Source organism: Nomascus leucogenys, chromosome 21, assembly GCF_006542625.1.
Source record: "Nomascus leucogenys isolate Asia chromosome 21, Asia_NLE_v1, whole genome shotgun sequence".
NCBI classification, from domain to species: Eukaryota; Metazoa; Chordata; class Mammalia; order Primates; family Hylobatidae; genus Nomascus; species Nomascus leucogenys.
The window spans coordinates 78,281,269-78,298,661 of NC_044401.1; the positions used below are offsets into that span (position 1 = coordinate 78,281,269).

The following is a 17,393-nucleotide window of genomic DNA, read 5'->3' on the forward strand; positions in this document are numbered from 1 at the left end:
AGAATATACATTTTTTCCAGCACCACACTACACCTATTCCAAAATTGACCACATAGTTGGAAGTAAAGCTCTCCTCAGCAAATGTAAAAGAACAGAAATTATAACAAACTGTCTCTCGGACCACAGTGCAATCAAACTAGAAATCAGGATTAAGAAACTCACTCAAAACTGCTCAACTACATGGAAACTGAACAACCTGCTCCTGAATGACTACTGGGTACATAACGAAATGAAGGCAGAAATAAAGATGTTCTTTGAAACCAATGAGAACAAAGACACAACATACCAGAATCGCTGGGACACATTCAAAGCAATGTGTAGAGGGAAATTTATAGCAGTAAGTACCCACAAGAAAAAGCAGGAAAGATCCAAAATTGACACCCTAACATCACAATTAAAAGAACTAGAAAAGCAAGAGCAAACACATTCAAAAGCTAGCAGAAGGCTGTAAATAACTAAAACCAGAGCACAACTGAAGGAAATAGAGACACAAAAAACGCTTCAAAAAATTAATGAATCCAGGAGCTGGTTTTTTGAAAAGATCAACAAAATTGATAGACCGCTAGCAAGACTAATAAAGAAGAGAGAAGAATCAAATAGATGCAATAAAAAATGATAAAAGGGATATCACCACTAATCCCACAGAAATAATCTACCATCAGAGAATACTACAAACACCTCTATGCAAATAAACTAGAAAATCTAGAAGAAATGGATAAATTCCTCAACAAATACACCCTCCCAAGACTAAACAGGAAGAAGTTGAATCTCTGAATAGACCAATAATAGGCTCTGAAATTGTGGCAATAATCAATAGCTTACCAACCAAAAAGAGTTCAGGACCTGATGGATTCACAGCCGAATTCTACCAGAGGTACAAGGAGGAACTGGTACCATTCCTTCTGAAACTATTCCAATCAATAGAAAAAGAGGGAATCCTCCCTAACACATTTTATGAGGCCAGCATCATCCTGATACCAAAGCCTGGCAGAAACACAACCAAAAAAGAGAATTTCAGACCAATATCCTTGATGAACATTAATGCAAAAATCCTCAATAAAATACTGGCAAACCAAATCCAGCAGCACATCAAAAAGCTTATACACCATGATCAAGTGGGCTTCATCCCTGGGATGCAAGGCTGGTTCAACATATGCAAATCAATAAATGTAATCCAGCATATAAACAGAACCAAAGACAAAAACCACATGATTATCTCAATAGCTGCAGAAAAGGCCTTTGACAAAATTCAACAACGCTTCATGCTAAAAACTCTCAATAAATTAGGTATTGATGGGACATATCTCAAAATAATAAGAGCTATCTATGACAAATCCACAGCCAATATCATACTGAATGGGCAAAAACTGGAGGCATTCCCTTTGAAAACTGGCACAAGACAGGGACGCCCTCTCTCACCACTCCTATTCAACATAGTGCTGGAAGTTCTGGCCAGGGCAATCAGGCAGGAGAAGGAAATAAAGGGTATTCAATTAGGAAAAGAGGAAGTCAAATGGTCCCTGTTTGCAGATGATATGATTGTATATCTAGAAAACCCCATTGTCTCAGCCCAAAATCTTCTTAAGCTGATAAGCAACTTCAGCAAAGTCTCAGGATAGAAAAAGAATGTACAAAAATCACAAGCATTCTTGGACACCAATCACAGACAAACAGAGAGCCAAATCATGAGTGAACTCCCATTCACAATTGCTTCAAAGAGAATAAAATACCTAGGAATCCAACTTACAAGGGATGTGAAGGACCTCTTCAAGGAGAACTACAAACCACTGCTCAATGAAATAAAAGAGGATACAAACAAATGGAAGAACATTCCATGCTCATGGGTTGGAAGAATCAATATCGTGAAAATGGCCATACTGCCCAAGGTAATTTATAGATTCAATGCCATCCCCATCAAGCTACCAATGACTTTCTTCACAGAATTGGAAAAAACTACTTTAAAGTTCATATGGAACCAAAAAAGAGCCCACATTGCCAAGTCAACCCTAAGCCAAAAGAACAAAGCTGGAGGCATCATGCTACCTGACTTCAAACTATACTACAAGGCTACAGTAACCAAAACAGCATGGTACTGGTGCCAAAACAGAGACATAGAGCAATGGATCAGAACAGAGCCCTCAGAAATAATGCCGCATATCTACAACTATCTGATCTTTGACAAATCTGACAAAAACAAGAAATGGGAAAAGGATTCCCTGTTTAATAAATGGTGCTGGGAAAACTGGCTAGCCATATGTAGAAAGCTGAAACTGGATCCCTTCCTTACACCTTATACAAAAATTAATTCAAGAAGGATTAAAGACTTACATGTTAGACCTAAAACCATAAAAACCCTAGAAGAAAACCTAGGCAATACCATTCAGGACATAGGCATAGGCAAGGACTTCATGTCTAAAACACCAAAAGCAATGGCAACAAAAGGCAAAATTGACAAATGGGATCTAATTAAACTAAAGAGCTTCTGCACAGCAAAAGAAACTACCAGAGTGAACAGGCAACCTACAAAATGGGAGAAAATTTTTGCAACCTACTCATCTGACAAAGGGCTAATATCCAGAATCTACAATGAACTCAAACAAATTTACAAGAAAAAAACAACCCCATCAAAAAGTGGGCAAAGTACATGAACAGACACTTCTCAAAAGAAGACATTTATGCAGCCAAAAAACACATGAAAAAATGCTCATCATCACTGGCCATCAGAGAAATGCAAATCAAAACCACAATGAGATACCATCTCACACCAGTTAGAATGGCCATCATTAAAAAGTCAGGAAACAACAAGTGCTGGAGAGGATGTGGAGAAATAGGAACACTTTTACACTGTTGGTGGGACTGTAAACTAGTTCAACCATTGTGGAAGTCAGTGTGGCGATTCCTCAGGGATCTAGAACTAGAAATACCATTTGACCCAGCCATTCCATTAATGGGTATATACCCAAAGGACTATAAATCATGCTGATATAAAGACACATGCACATGTATGTTTATTGCGGCACTATTCACAATAGCAAAGACTTGGAACCAACCCAAATGTCCAACAACGATAGACTGGATTAAGAAAATGTGGCACATATACACCATAGAATACCATGCAGCCATAAAAAATGATGAGTTCTTGTCCTTTGTAGGGACATGGATGAAACTGGAAACCATCATTCTCAGTAAACTATCGCAAGGACAAAAAACCAAATACCACATGTTCTCACTCATAGGTGGGAATTGAACAATGAGAACACATGGACACAGGAAGGAGAACATCACACTCTGAGGACTGTTGTGGGGTGGGGGGAGGGGGGAGGTACATTAGGAGATATACCTAATGCTAAATGATGAGTTACTGGGTGCAGCACACCAACATGGCACATGGATACATATGTAACAAACCTGCACGTTGTGCACATGTACCCTAAAACTTAAAGTATAATAATAAAAAAAGAAAGTGAAAAGACAATGCACGGAATGAGAAAATATTTGCAAACTGTATATTCAATAAATGATCCGTATCCAGACTATATAAAGAACTCTTACAACTCAACAAAAGACAAAAGTAAGCCAGTTAAAAAATGGTAAAGGATCTGATTAGACATTTCTCCAAACAAGTTATACAAATGGCCAATAAGCATGAAAAGATGCTCAACATCACTAATAATTGGGGAGATGCAAATCAAAACTATAATAGGATACCACTTCATACTCGTTAGCAAGGCTGTTTTTTTTTTTAAATAGAGTTGGTGAGGATGTGGAAACATTGGACCCTTTATATATTGTTGGTGGGAACGTAAAATGAATAGCCACCTTGGAAAAGAGTTTGATAGTTCCTCAAAATTTTAAACATAGAATTACCATATAATCTAGCAAATTCTACTCCTAGGTATACACCAAAGAGAACTGAAAATATCTGTCTACATAAAGACTTGTACATGAATGTTCATAGCGGTATTCGTACTAACTGAGAAGTGGAAAAGAAACAAATGTCCATCAAATGATGAATGAATAGACAAAATGCTGTATATCCACACATTAGAGTATTATTCAGCCATAAAAGGGAATGAAGTACTGATATATGGTACAACATGGATGAGTGTTGAAATCACTGTGCTAAATTAAAGAAGCCAGACACAAAAGGTCACATATAGTATGAATCTATTTATATGGAATGTCCAGAATATGCAAAACCACAGAGACAGAAAGTAGATACAGGGTTTCTAAGTGCTGGAGAGAAGGAGGAATTGGGAGTGCCTGCTAACAGGTTTCTTGCTGAGGTGCAAAAACTGTTCTAAAATTAGATTGTGGTGATGATTGTACAACTCTGTGAATATACTAAAACCCCACTGAGTTGTATACCCTAGGTAATTTTTTTTTTTTTTTTTGAGACAAGATCTTGCTCTGTTCCCCAGGCTTGAGTGCAGTGGCACAATCTTGGCTCACAGCAACCTACCTCCACCTCCTGGGTTCAAGTGATTCTTGTGCCTCTCCAGTAGCTGGGACTACAGGCGCATGCCACCACACCCCGTTAACTTTAGAATTTTTTTTTTTTTTCAGATGGAGTCTCACTCTGTCACCCAGGATGGAGTACAGTGGCGTGATCTCTGCTCACTGCAAGCTCCGCCTCCTGGGTTCATGCCATTCTCCTGCCTTAGCCTCTTGAGTGGCTAGGACTACAGGCGCCTGCCACCACGCCCAGCTAATTTTTGTATTTTTAGTAGAGACAGGGTTTCACCGTGTTAGCCAGGATGGTCTCGATCTCCTGACCTCATGATCCACCCACCTTGGCCTCCCAAAGTGCTGGGATTACAGGCATGAGTCACTGTGCCCGGCCAAGTTTAGTATTTTTTGTAGAGACAGGGTTTCGCCATGTTGGCCAGGCTGGTCTTGCACTCCTGGCCTCAAGTGATTCACTTGCCTCGGCTTCCGAAAGTGCCAGTATTACAGGCGTGAGCCACTGTGGCTGGCCTTAAATGGGTAAATTTCATATGGTATATGAATTATATTTCACTAAAACTTCAAGAAAACATTATACAATAGTGTTCAAATTTTAAGTGGTCCAATTTAAATGCACTATTTATACAATTCTATATAATGTAGTCCTTACCATAGTATATGTTAACTATAAATATCTATGTCCCTACCCTTAGTATCAAAGCATATATTATATGCCAGTGAGCCAAGCCCCACGTATCTGTGAAATGTGGTCCTCTAGCCATAGAAGTAGCTTGTGCTCCTAGGGTATTCCTTGAGGCTCTGTATGAACAATGTCCATTTGTTTGAGTCCCTAACCTACAGAATATTCCTGACCATGGAAATGTGACAGATAGGAGTAAGCACATGGACCAAAAGGCCTGGAGGCTCATCATTTAAGGTACAAGCCAATTATGTAGTCTTTGAAAGAATGCTTTGAAATTCAGCTTGCTTGATTCAATTCCAATATTTTCATTTGTATTAAAAGATTTGGCCCTTACAGGTTAAAAACAATGTCAATATAACCAAGCGACATTCAAATTTTGGCTCCCAACATTTGATATGACATCACTTCATGTGAAAATAGTGAAGCTCCAAACATTTTCTTTCAGTCATCTTATTAAGCTCTCTGAGCTCTGACAGCCTAATGAAAGGCTAAGGGGGAAGAAAATGTCCCAACATCTACACTGCTGAAGATGGGCTCATGAGAGTTTAGCTTGCAAGAATCATTCTTTCTTGGCATCCTGCTTCTGATTGCTTGGCTTTCAACTTATACCCAGCATGAAAATTTAATTTCCTCGCAGTTGAAGATAGTTTAAAGCTTATTACTCACATGCTAAAATGTTGATGTATCTGTTTTTGTGCTTGTTTTCTGGATGATTGGAATGTTCTGCAGTGATGTTCATATCAGCAGTACAGCGCTGGACTTCCTAGTGAAGAGAACAGCAAGATTATAGACACAGTTTAGAAACAAAGGAACACCATATACATTTAAAGGCATAAAGTGTTTACTCACTCCCTAGCCACAGCCACCATTACCTCCTCAATCCCAACTTCGGATATAATTATTGATATATTTATAACAAGTTTATGAAGAATGTGAAAAAGGTATAAAGATTTCATTCTTTACTATTTCATCGATCATCTACTTTATTCTAGATTTTGACCTAGTCCCTGGGATGTAAAACAGTATCTCTTTTTGAATACATCACAGTTTATGGGTGAGAAAAATATTCAAAAAGATAGTCAAACATGATGAATAGAAAAGAGGCCTGAAAAAGCTCTGATGGGAGCACAGAACAGAGGAAGGCTTTAGACAGGTGAAAAAATTTACCTAAGTCTTAAAGGAAGAAAGGGAATTTCTAAGAAGTATAATCTCTACCATGATTTGCAATATGCTTACAGGCCTTATAGCCTCATTTGATAATTGTGAGGGTGCATTGACTCTAAAGACTCAGTGCCGAAATAACCCTAATAACAGCCCAACTAATGGTCATATCTCATATATACAGTCTTGACAAATTATTTGTGAACTCTAGTATGTTAAAAGTTATCCGTCTTTGGAAAAATAGCAGTAGCAGAAATAACGCTCTTATCCTACCTTGGCCGTGGATATAAACGTCATCCATTAGCCTAATACAACGTTGCTGAAAAGCCAAATTTTTCTACACTATATGCTTCAAACCCAAGAAAGTACTGGAGCTAACTAATAAGGGAAGTCATTAGCGGTACACAGCTGCTACAAAGAGCCTGAACAAAGTAACACAGTATTATCAGGAGAAATGTTTTACACAGAACAGATGTAGCAGAGTTTAGAAGCATGCAGACTTTTTTATTTCACAAAGGAGTTGCCTAGCAATTATGGATGTTTTCCATAGTATTTACATTAAACATAATGAAAACAATGAACTGGTTGTCTTTTATATTCACTAAGTACTTCCCAGGGAGAAGTACACTTCTTCTCTAGAAGGAGGAAGTTACTGTACTCAAAGGATTTAAGGTATAAAAGCAAAGAATTTCTGTCTGTTCAAAAAAACAGTATTCAGTGACTCTCCAATTGTTGGACACTGTAAATTGAAGTTTCCATAATTATAGTCCTTCCCAGCTGTCCATTAAAAAAAAAAAAAAGCCCAACAGGCATTAATTCAATCCACCTTTCTGGGAAAGTGTGTTTCATGACAGTTCTTACCCATTCTTTACTCTTATTAAACTCCAATATTTTCCTGTTCTAAGATAGTTTATAACCTATGGTTTGGAAAACACTGGTTTAAGGAGCTTTAAGGCTGCCCTTTGGCTCTTCTCTAAAATGAGATAATAAAGTGTGATCACAAATCAGTCTACATAAGAACATGAGCAGTGCCAGCCAAACTTAGAATATTGGGACCTGCCTTTTGAAACTGCCTTATAAGACCTGAGGCATTCTCTTTTGAAGAGTTTCAAGGGCAGACAACTTTTGAAAATGGATTTGAAACAAGTTAGTCTTTTGTTTTTGGGTTTTGAAGGTCACACCTTTGGCATGTACTTCTTTAGGGTTGAGTTGTTCAGATATCTTATGCTGAGAGATTATGGCTCTGTACCTTAGTTTGAGATTTACTTTGTTTATTGATTTTTTTTCCTGTTGTATAGATCTGACCACCCTAGCTATGGACTGAAGTTGGAGCCTCTTTTCTAATATAATGCAATTGACCAAGACTGCTTGGGAGCAGTTGTCAGTATTGTTTAAAGCTGTCATTCAATATGGCCAGACTCTTATCTAAAACGCCTTGTCTGATCTGTTGCCTCTATTTCACTTTTCCAATTAGATGAATGACAGAAACAAAAAAATCGTAATAAATATTGTCAAATCTGATTTTATTAGAACCCATGGGGTTTGCCTGAGGACTTCTGATTTTGTCATGTAGATAATAATGTCATCTGTTAATTCCTTGCAATACTGCCTGGCTCATTTAGATGCTGATAATATCATCTGATCCTGGAGTGGCTTTTCTCCATCAGAACTGCCATTTCAAAGTTAACATGATTTTAATAGGTGTTAAAAACCCTTTAAAGATACACTGGCCAATGGAGTATGCATTGTAAATTTACCTATTCAGAACTCTGATAAATAGTTTAAACTTGTTTATATTTTACTCTCTATATAACAAAGCTAGAATTCTCAAAAAGAACAGTTTGAATCTTAACAGGCACATAAGCATAGGAGAAGGCCAACAGGAAACAGGTTTAAAATAAAGCAAAAAATCAAAGACCGAACAAACCCTAAAAATTGATATAACAAGAATTTTAGGGAGGTGACGTAGGCTAAATCACTTCCTACCTACAGTCATTGATGCAAGAGGCTATTTAAAGAGCACTTAAAGACCTACTGTGCTACTATACTGTGGCTCAATTAAAAAAAAGTAATGCAACAAAACATCTAGAAATCTTTCAGATTGCTCAGTTCCAAAAAGGTAGCTGAGAATAAATTATTTGGATCTGGTTACCAAGTATTACACCAAGTAGGGGTAACATTCTTAATGCCTGAGTTCAGGCAGCCTACAATTGTGGTAAAGAGACTGTTCTACAGATGACTGATGGGTTTAGGTCATGGTAGTGCATCTACAGTGTCGGACACAGAACTGGCCTTTGACAGGTGCTGGTTATACTGCATCTTCCAGCCCCTACTCTCTTCTGCTCAGGGTATAAATTGCTGCCAGACTGATTTTCTTCAAACGTTATGCTGACTTTGTTATTCCCTTCCTCAGAAACGTGTGGAGAGATTCCACATTCCCTTAGCCAGGCTTTCAATGTCCCATCTTATCTTCCCCTCCCTTTCCAATCCCAGACAATATTCCCCTCCCTTCCCAGTCCCAGACAATATTAACTCCATACCCTTTGAAAAGACCATTTGATTTCCTGCTCATTGCTTTATTGCCATTTACCTTGGTAAGAATGCCTGTTCTCTTCCTCTATCCAAATCCATGTATCCTTATCAAAATGACTGCATTTGCCCCCTAGAAAACTAACCTATCTTTGGAGAGTATAACACAGCATTATTATCCTGCAGCTGGTCTCTAACATAAGAATTACTTTTCATGAAATCTGGCCATCTCCCTTTTATCTCCCTCTTCATCGAAATCTCAAACAACTGTGATTTACCTCATAACCGTTTAAAAATGTTTTTCTTAAGATATTTAAGACCCAAACTGGCATTTTTGTCAAAAAGGCTGAGGAAACTTAACTCTACAGCAAGCTTATCCAATCCACGGCCCACGGGCCACATGCGGCCCAGGATGGCTTTGAAAGCAGCCCAACACAAATTCGTAAACTTTCTTAAAACATTGAGGGTTTTTTTTTTTCCTGCAATTTTTTAGCTCATCAGCTCTCATTAGTGTATTTTATGTGTGGCCCAAGACATTTATTCTTCCAACGTGGCCTAGGGAAGCCAAAAGATTGGACAGCCCTGCCTACAGGCTCATTTTCTGCCCTCTTGCAGGCAGCAGTTGGTGCAGCATTACACCTCTGACCAGAGACTTCCCTATTATACGTCATCAGCAGCCCTGGACGTCTCCCTTCATTTCCTAAACTCATTGTGGCCACTGGTCCCTCAGAGCATGGGCTCAGGTGGACTAAGCTTTGTTCTTTTGATTTGAGATGAACAACCAGCCCAAATTTAGCACAGCTGGTTAACTGTAATAGAGGCAGCCCCCAAAGGATCTTGTCAAGGGGCTGTGGACCGCTGGCCTCATCCTGCACTCTTTAAGACTTCTGATTCTCCCAGTCCCTGCCTGTTAATTCTTCTGACTCATGGAGCTTTGGAGTGCCTTCCTTTTGAAAGACTATGCTAGCACTGGTCTTTTGGAAGCCTTCTGCATTATGTTTGTGGGGGCCAAGGAAGAGGCTGTCAATCTTTTAATACTACTCTGGGAAACTACTCCCTGGGAAGGACAGTGAGGTTGAAGTTAGCTCAGGTAGCCAAGTTAATGGTGTCATCCAACGCTATCACAAGAAAAGGACTGATGTTATTTCTAGTGACTGCAAATACTGTATGATGTTGCTTTTCATGGTCTCTAGAATTTATCTGACAAGAACAAAAAGCTGGCTTATAGCAACACTTCTAGACAAAGAGTCAAAATTACCAGTGAATTGTTTTTCGCATTCGCCAAGCAGTAAAGTTCTGAAACTATGATAGTTATTCACCAACATTTTTTTACTTCCGAGATGTTTAAACATGATGGGTGAGAATTTTTGCTGAAATCTCCAATGAAAATACATAGATGCCTTTCTCCTTTGCACTTCTTCAGAACTTTATGCCTGTACAATAGCACTTATTTTGCTTTGTCCTGTTTCTGTTTTGGTTGTGTACACTCTGGCCTCCCCCAATACCAGATTGAACTCTTTGAGGGCAAGGACTCTAATTCACATTTGTATCTTATATTATGGCCAGAGAATGGTAGATCTTCAGTAACTGTTAGATGGGTTGTTTTAGCTCCTCTTAATGTCCAGCTGTTAACTTTTCAGTTGTATTTCTCATAACTTTAAGACTAATTTTAGGCCTACCTGTTGGATAAGATTTTTATAAGTCATATTCTCAGCTATCTCAGAAGGCTCGAGACCATACAGATCACTTAATGGGCAGCTAATACTCCTAGTGGAGGGTTCCTAATTTGGCTGCTCTCCCCACCTTTTTGTATCGTTAAGGCACTGCGGCATGATCAGTTCTAGTCACTTGCAAGCTTGCTTATTTCTCCTTCTGACCTTGGCTCATTACAGGACATTACTCTGGCTTTTTGGTGGTTTTTCCTGAGACAGGGTCTTGCTCTGTCACTCAGGCTGGAATGCAGTGCTACAGTCATAGCTCACTGCAGCCTCAATATCCTGGGCTCAAGTGATCCTCCTGCGGCAGCCTCGGCCTCTGAATAGCTAGGACCACAGTTGTGCATCACCACACCTGGCTAATTAAAAAAAATTTTTTTTGTAGAGACAGAGTCTTGCTGTGTTGTCCAGGCTGGTTGGGAACTCCTGATCTCAAGCGATCCTCCCACCTTGTTCTCCCAAAGTGTTGGGATTACAGGTGTGAGCCACTGTGCCTGGCCCAGGACACTACTTTAATGAGAGTCTGGATGGTGTCAAGGTGAACCATGTGGGTTCAAGTCAGATACCCTGGTCTTAAATCCTACTGCTGCCATTTCAAAATGTAGCCACCCACAGCCTCAGTTTTCTCATGGGTAGTTTCGTCATCAGTAAAATGGGGACAATAAGATAGCACCTACCTCAGGAAATAGAATGATCCATGCACAGTACTAACTAGTAAATGCTGGCTATCATTATTCCAGGTAAATGGATCTGGAAATCTGAGACTAAGATTACCTTAACTCTCTTACCATAATACAATTTTGTTTTTAATTACACAAAATCTTTTTCTATCCTTTCGTATAAAGCCTGTTACTATCTCTGTTTATAAAATAGCCATAATAGCTTCTTATGTAGCCTATTACCAGTTTTCCCTTTTAGCAGTTACCCAAAAGGAATACTACTCTTTTAAAATACTTCAAATTTTCACCTAATTATAAGGTGACAGTAACATTGGTGAGCTTTTCTATTTTCTTATTCTCCCCTTTACGTTGCTGCTTTGCTGTTCTTTTTAGAAGAAAGCATATTCTTCCTATTCTGAACAGCTCTGATTTTAAACCTTTCAAACCTGAAAAGATAGTGAAATGACAACAGTCATTTCACCTTCCTGCCTGCCCTCCCCATTCCACTCCCATAAGTATCAGCTAATACTATTTAAGCTATAAAGTTCAATGTAGGCGATTACAGCTTTTAGCTGCAGTATATTTTTTAGGACAGAAATAGGGTACAGATGCCCAGGATTTGTTAAGAAGCATGATTTTGATGCAGCAAAGCCCATTTTAAGTCAGATCAAGTTTACAGAGGTGTAGCTGATTATTTTGAATAATTAAATGGTGTCAAAACCAGCTGTGATGAATAGCACTGGGGTCTCAAATCATAAATAATTGAGAAACTGGAGTTGCATTTGATCATCCTGATCAAATTCGGCTCTCTAGAGGATAGATGTTTGTCCTGAATACCATCAACATTGTTAAATGCCTCAATATTCTTGCTCAGTCATCCAGCCAACAGTCGATTGAACTAAATCACTTTAACACCACACACATTTGCTGTCCTCATGAATACAAAATGTTTGACTTAAACCATGTTCTTTGTAGTTGAATAGGCACCTTTTTTAGTAAGCATCTAATAGCATTAAATACTTGACCTGCTTTTGTTGGTTCCATAGAACATATGACTTCATAGAATAAATCAGAGGTTCTTTCTACCACCTTTGTTTTCATTCTGCTCAAAACAACAAAAACTAACAAAAAACTAAGAGAAAGACTTAATTTAAAACAAGTCAGCAATATAACTGCCTTTATGATAGCCTTTTGGGGTTCCAAATTTGCATAGACAGGGGCTTTTCATCCTGTTTTTATTTCTCATTGTTCATTCAAGGTAACTGCACCTTCCAGCTGTATGACTCCTAGATGATCTTAAAGTGCTTACCTTCCATTACTTCCTTTTGCCCGGTAACCAATTTTGTTGAAAGAGATGGGTAGGTTATCATCATCATCATCATTTCCATTTTAAAGTAGAAATGAGACAGAGAAAGGAACCAACTTACCCACAAAGCTAGAAGACAGCTGAGCTGCCATGAAAACTTGGCCTCCTCGACACAACTCTTGCTGCCAGAGATGTGCCTTAGTTAAGCGCCTCAGTGAAGAAAAGGGCAGTCTGTTTAATAGCTCCTCATTGACACCCTGTCACTGCTGAACTGGCACGGAACCCAGAGTTGGCAGGGTGGTACATGCCTCTCTCTACCTTGTTTCCTACACACCAGTTCTTAAAATCAGAAGGCTGTGTTAACCCAAGTCTTCTCTCCAAGGATTAATAATCATGAAAACAACAACAGTCAACCTTTGCATGGTTCTTAACAATGAACTCAGCACTTGCAAAGAGGTTCATCATTTATTTTCTCCAACGGCTTTACAATGTAGGTGACATTGGTGCCATTTTTCAAAAATGGGAAAACGGGGGATCTGAGATGACGTGATTGGTCTGAGGATTATGAAGCTCACTACTGATGAAGCCAGCATCCAGTTTTTCAGACACCAAACCTGCTATCTTCACTATACCATGTGCATTGCAGAAAAGACACGGAATTAGGGAGCTTGTGTTATGACTGCTGTTCCCAGTTAGAATTAAATGTAACAAGAGCCTGAAGAGCAATCCCTACCAGTTTGCTTCTTTTCTATCACTAAATCAGTTCTTTTGTAGAAATACATATTCAGGACAGGTACAATCAACTCCCCTTTCACCTAAATTTTATTTGGAAAAGAATGCCTATTAAAATAATAGATGAAAAACTCCACTTTCCATAGTTACTGTTTTGTTATGCTTGGAATGAATTCAGTTCAAGTTTACAAAAATCTGCATAAAGTAAGAGTTAGGTTTCTGGAAGTTAACTTCCAGCTTTGAAACATACCTCAAAATCCTCAGAGAACCCATGCTGGTTATTAGAATAGAGCTCACCGATGTGTTTGACAAACTGTTTGACAGGAATGGCTTCCATGTCATCTGGGGGAATAAAATAATATTCAAAGTTACATAGAATACTTCCATAAAACAAATTACACTGATAAAGCAAAGCATCCTTAAGACAAATACTTGATTTTTGCAAAGAGCAAAATAATTGTATCACACAAAATAGATGTCCTGAAGAAAAGTCTCAGGATTTATTTTACATTAGGATCTCATTATGACTTTAATGCCTACAAGCCAGGTTAAATACTGTTTTTAAAAAAAGGTACATAGAGAATTCCCTTTACTTTTTATATTCAAGGCAATTTACATAGTTAAATTACCACAGCATACTCTTAACTAAAAGTGTGAATTTATCAAGGGTACCCATTTGCCAAGAAATTTTATCACACCAGGGGTTTTCTTTGTTTTTTTTGTTTGTTTGTTTTTTAATTGCTGTTCAATGGAGTCCAGCTTGAACTTTGAGCAATTAAGTTCTATTTCCAATCTTTTAAGTTTTAAGCAATCCTTTATACACAATTATAGATAGATGCCATTGTACCAGCTGGCTCTGGGTACAATGCCATCTATCTTTAAGTGTTCAAAATTTTAGCTCAAGACAGCTGTGTCTACATGATGCCAAATAATCAGTTTGACTGAATTAACTGGATTTTTTTGGTGTTGACAGACTAGGTATAGATTCAGGAAGACTCCACATTCCCATTTATTTTGTGTTGTCACTTCAAAAGGAGACTTTCAGTTCATAAGCCCGAAGTATGTTTTAAGCTTATTTATCATGATACTTGAGTACTGCTATAAAATAGCCACACCCAACTAACTGGAGCTCCCCAACCTCCTTCTTCCTTTCTCCCTCGACCCTCCCCCACAAATATTTCCTTTTAAAAATACTCTGCTGAATTTGAGATAAACAACAGACATGACATTTACTTTATTCAGAGTGAAAGATCTTTGGCAAACGCACAAACATCTAAACTGCCACAGATGCTTTTCTTAGCAAAGGGTATGAAGATCTGTATGTGTAAATGAGGTCCTACTTTGGCAAGAATTTTATAGATCCAGGCCTGACAATCTGATTTCTCTTCATCTGGTGACAGTTAACATTGACTATGTCATTCCTTCTCTTCTTTCTTTCGAGAGAGCAAAGCTCTAGGGTGGCTTTTTGCATCTATTGACATTTTCAAACTTGAATCATGCTTAAGTGGAAAATAGCATCTCTTATACTTTGTTTTAGGAAGGTGACTTATGTGTTCATAATCCAAGTTGCTTAGCATAGAAATGTTACTTATCAAATAGGTGGTGCTCTGTAAGTACAAATTCTTCCTGTGTGAACAATTAAAGTCCTAATCATGTTAATAGGCAACCTTATGAAAAAAATTGCCAAGTTATTTACAAATATTTCAGAATTGAAGATGTTCATGAATATGCAATCATTTTGCATGCCCAAGAAATCTATAGCTCTCATGATGTAACCAGCATTAACAGAGTAAGCGGAGCCAAAATGTTTCTCCAGAATATTTAGCAGAATGCACAGTTCAAGAAAAATTTCCAAAATTATCTGATCACTTCACTTAAAATGTTTAGAAGTAAGCAAATTCTACAATAATGATCAGTGGCAATGAAAATGATCTCAAGTTGAGAAAAGGGTTACTATGTACAAAGCTGGAGAGTCTCTAAATGATTAGCCCAAGAATAAACTCATTTTCAAACAAGAGGCAAAATGGGTGAGATGTACAACCTAACCACAGAATCACTCTAATATATAGACTATAGGACTTTCATATACTTAGAAATGACAGATACAACACTATTTTCAAGGGCAGAGTGACATATTTAGTAGAGTAATAGGTCGAAGGCAACATTTATACGATAATGATAGTTTAGAATTTTAGATTCCCGAGAACTTATAGTGCCATGATTAAGAACACGGACTCTAGTTCAAAATAAGAAAAAACATATCAGCTTTAGAACGGTTTTACTCTGTAAGGTAAAAACCACAGCATTTAAAAGGCCATAGCCCACCTCAAATCATTAAAAGAAATGCCTTCAGGTTAACTGCTTATTGTTTTTTTCTGCAAAGTGCTCAACTGTAATATCCAAGCTAATGTCACACACACATGCCCAGAAATCAGCATGCCTGCTGCCACTATGGCTAGAAGCAGCAAAAATCCAGCAGAGCTCAGTATGATAATCATGGAAATATATGACTCACTAGTCTCTCCAATTTGCATCTTTATCCAAGGACGCCTAACCACACCCTCTGGGTTTCCAGGCACCAGCAATAATGTCACAAAAGTACCAGACAGGCGGACATACATACAGATGCATGCTGTACTGACCACTGTCAGCTACCCAGATAATACAGCATTTGCCCTGCCATCAAGATAAATAGCTGAGGAGTCATAAATCTCTTTTCTTTATATTGAGATGAATATAAGGCCATGACTAATTATTCTAATCATTCTCATAATTTTTCTATTACATTCTCTCAACATGAGCCAGATGATTATAAAATCAATGTAACTAGCAGAAGGCCAAGCAATTAGGACAGCATCAGAGGCCTAATCGGCTCAATTTTTATCTGGAAAGGCCCTGTGTGTTTTAAGAAGACATTTATCCAAAACATGCTATCTCCACCTAAATGTCTGAGTTTCATTAAAGATTGCAGAGAATATTAGCAGCACTAACTAGGCCAGGCACTTTCTGTGTACTTTATATGTATTAACATGTACTCCAAGAAATGTGTACTCTTTTCATATGCATCTTGCAGTTGAAAAAAGTTTAGAATGGCAGAAGCAGCTGGCTGCAGACCCTAGATAAAAAGTGCTCTGACTCAGAGAATGGGAAACCCCTGGATGAAGCCGTTTCTGAGCACCTAGTACTCAGCCAGATATTAGGGAGATGGTCTCTGCTCAAGGACATTTGTGTTGGTGAAGAGATGAACACAAGGGAGAGCAAGAACAGTGTAATTATGTGATAAAGACTACAAGTGCCATTAAAAGGATGGATTTGATGACAGTGGGAATAAATGTCACTGATGTAGTGGTGGTGGTGGTGGGAGAAGCATAAAGGAAAAAAGGGGCTGGAATCAAAGTGAAGATGTTTTCACTGACTACAGATTAAATGAGAGATTATTATGGTATAACAAAAGCAGGATAACGATAAAGTTGGTATAATGAGAGGAAAACCACCATTTATTAAGCCCTTACTGGTTACCAGGGACGGTGCTAAATGTTTTTCTCACATTTATCTCTGTAAGAACCAGATGAAGGGAACATGGTTATTCTCACAGTGCACATAAGGAAACCAAGGCAACTTGTCCAAAAAGGCTCAGTTAAGTGGCAGAGCTGAGATTTGAACCCAGGTCCATTGAACCCAAAGACTGTATTCCTGTGTACTATGATATACTGTTTGTCTTCATTCTCAAAGCACTATAATTTCAAGGAATAACAAATTAAACTTTTTAATTCTTAATATCCTGGTTAATCTGATAAATGTCACTTGATAATTTTGTGCTAATTTTTTTTTTTTGAGACATGGTCTCACTGTGTCACCCAGGCTGGTTGGAGTGCAGCTGCTCAATTGTAGCTCACTGCCAACTCAAACTCCTGAGCTCAAGTGATCCTCCTACCCCAGTCTCTTAAGTAGCTAGGTATAGTTCTGCGCCACCATGCCTGGCTGATTTAAAGAGATAGAGTCTTGCTATGTTGCCCAGGCTAGTCTTGAACTCCTAGCCTCAAGCAATCCTTCCACCTCAGCCTTCTGAGTAGCTGAGACTACAGGCCCATGCCACCATACCTGGCTTATATTTTTTGTAGAGATGGAGTCTTGCTATGTTG

The 17,393-nt window shown here is 38.4% G+C and overlaps 1 protein-coding gene and 1 long non-coding RNA gene across 4 annotated transcripts in view; one reads left to right on the forward strand and one right to left on the reverse strand.

Annotated features, from left to right (window-relative positions):
• The window catches only part of LOC105738821, a 40,282-nt gene extending 33,399 nt beyond the window's left edge, over positions 1-6,883 (forward strand). The window contains exon 2 of the long non-coding RNA XR_004027602.1: positions 4,567-6,883. This is a non-coding gene — a long non-coding RNA (uncharacterized LOC105738821). The remainder of the gene's footprint in view (positions 1-4,566) is intronic.
• The window catches only part of PTPRG (protein tyrosine phosphatase receptor type G), a 743,963-nt gene that overhangs the window by 32,887 nt on the left and 693,683 nt on the right, over positions 1-17,393 (reverse strand). For all 3 annotated transcript variants that reach the window (XM_003273634.3, XM_003273635.3, XM_030802031.1), the window contains 2 exons: positions 13,502-13,593; positions 5,816-5,912 (listed from right to left, as the gene is read on the reverse strand). In XM_003273634.3, coding sequence (XP_003273682.1) covers positions 5,816-5,912; positions 13,502-13,593 — 189 coding nt within the window. The remainder of the gene's footprint in view (positions 1-5,815; positions 5,913-13,501; positions 13,594-17,393) is intronic.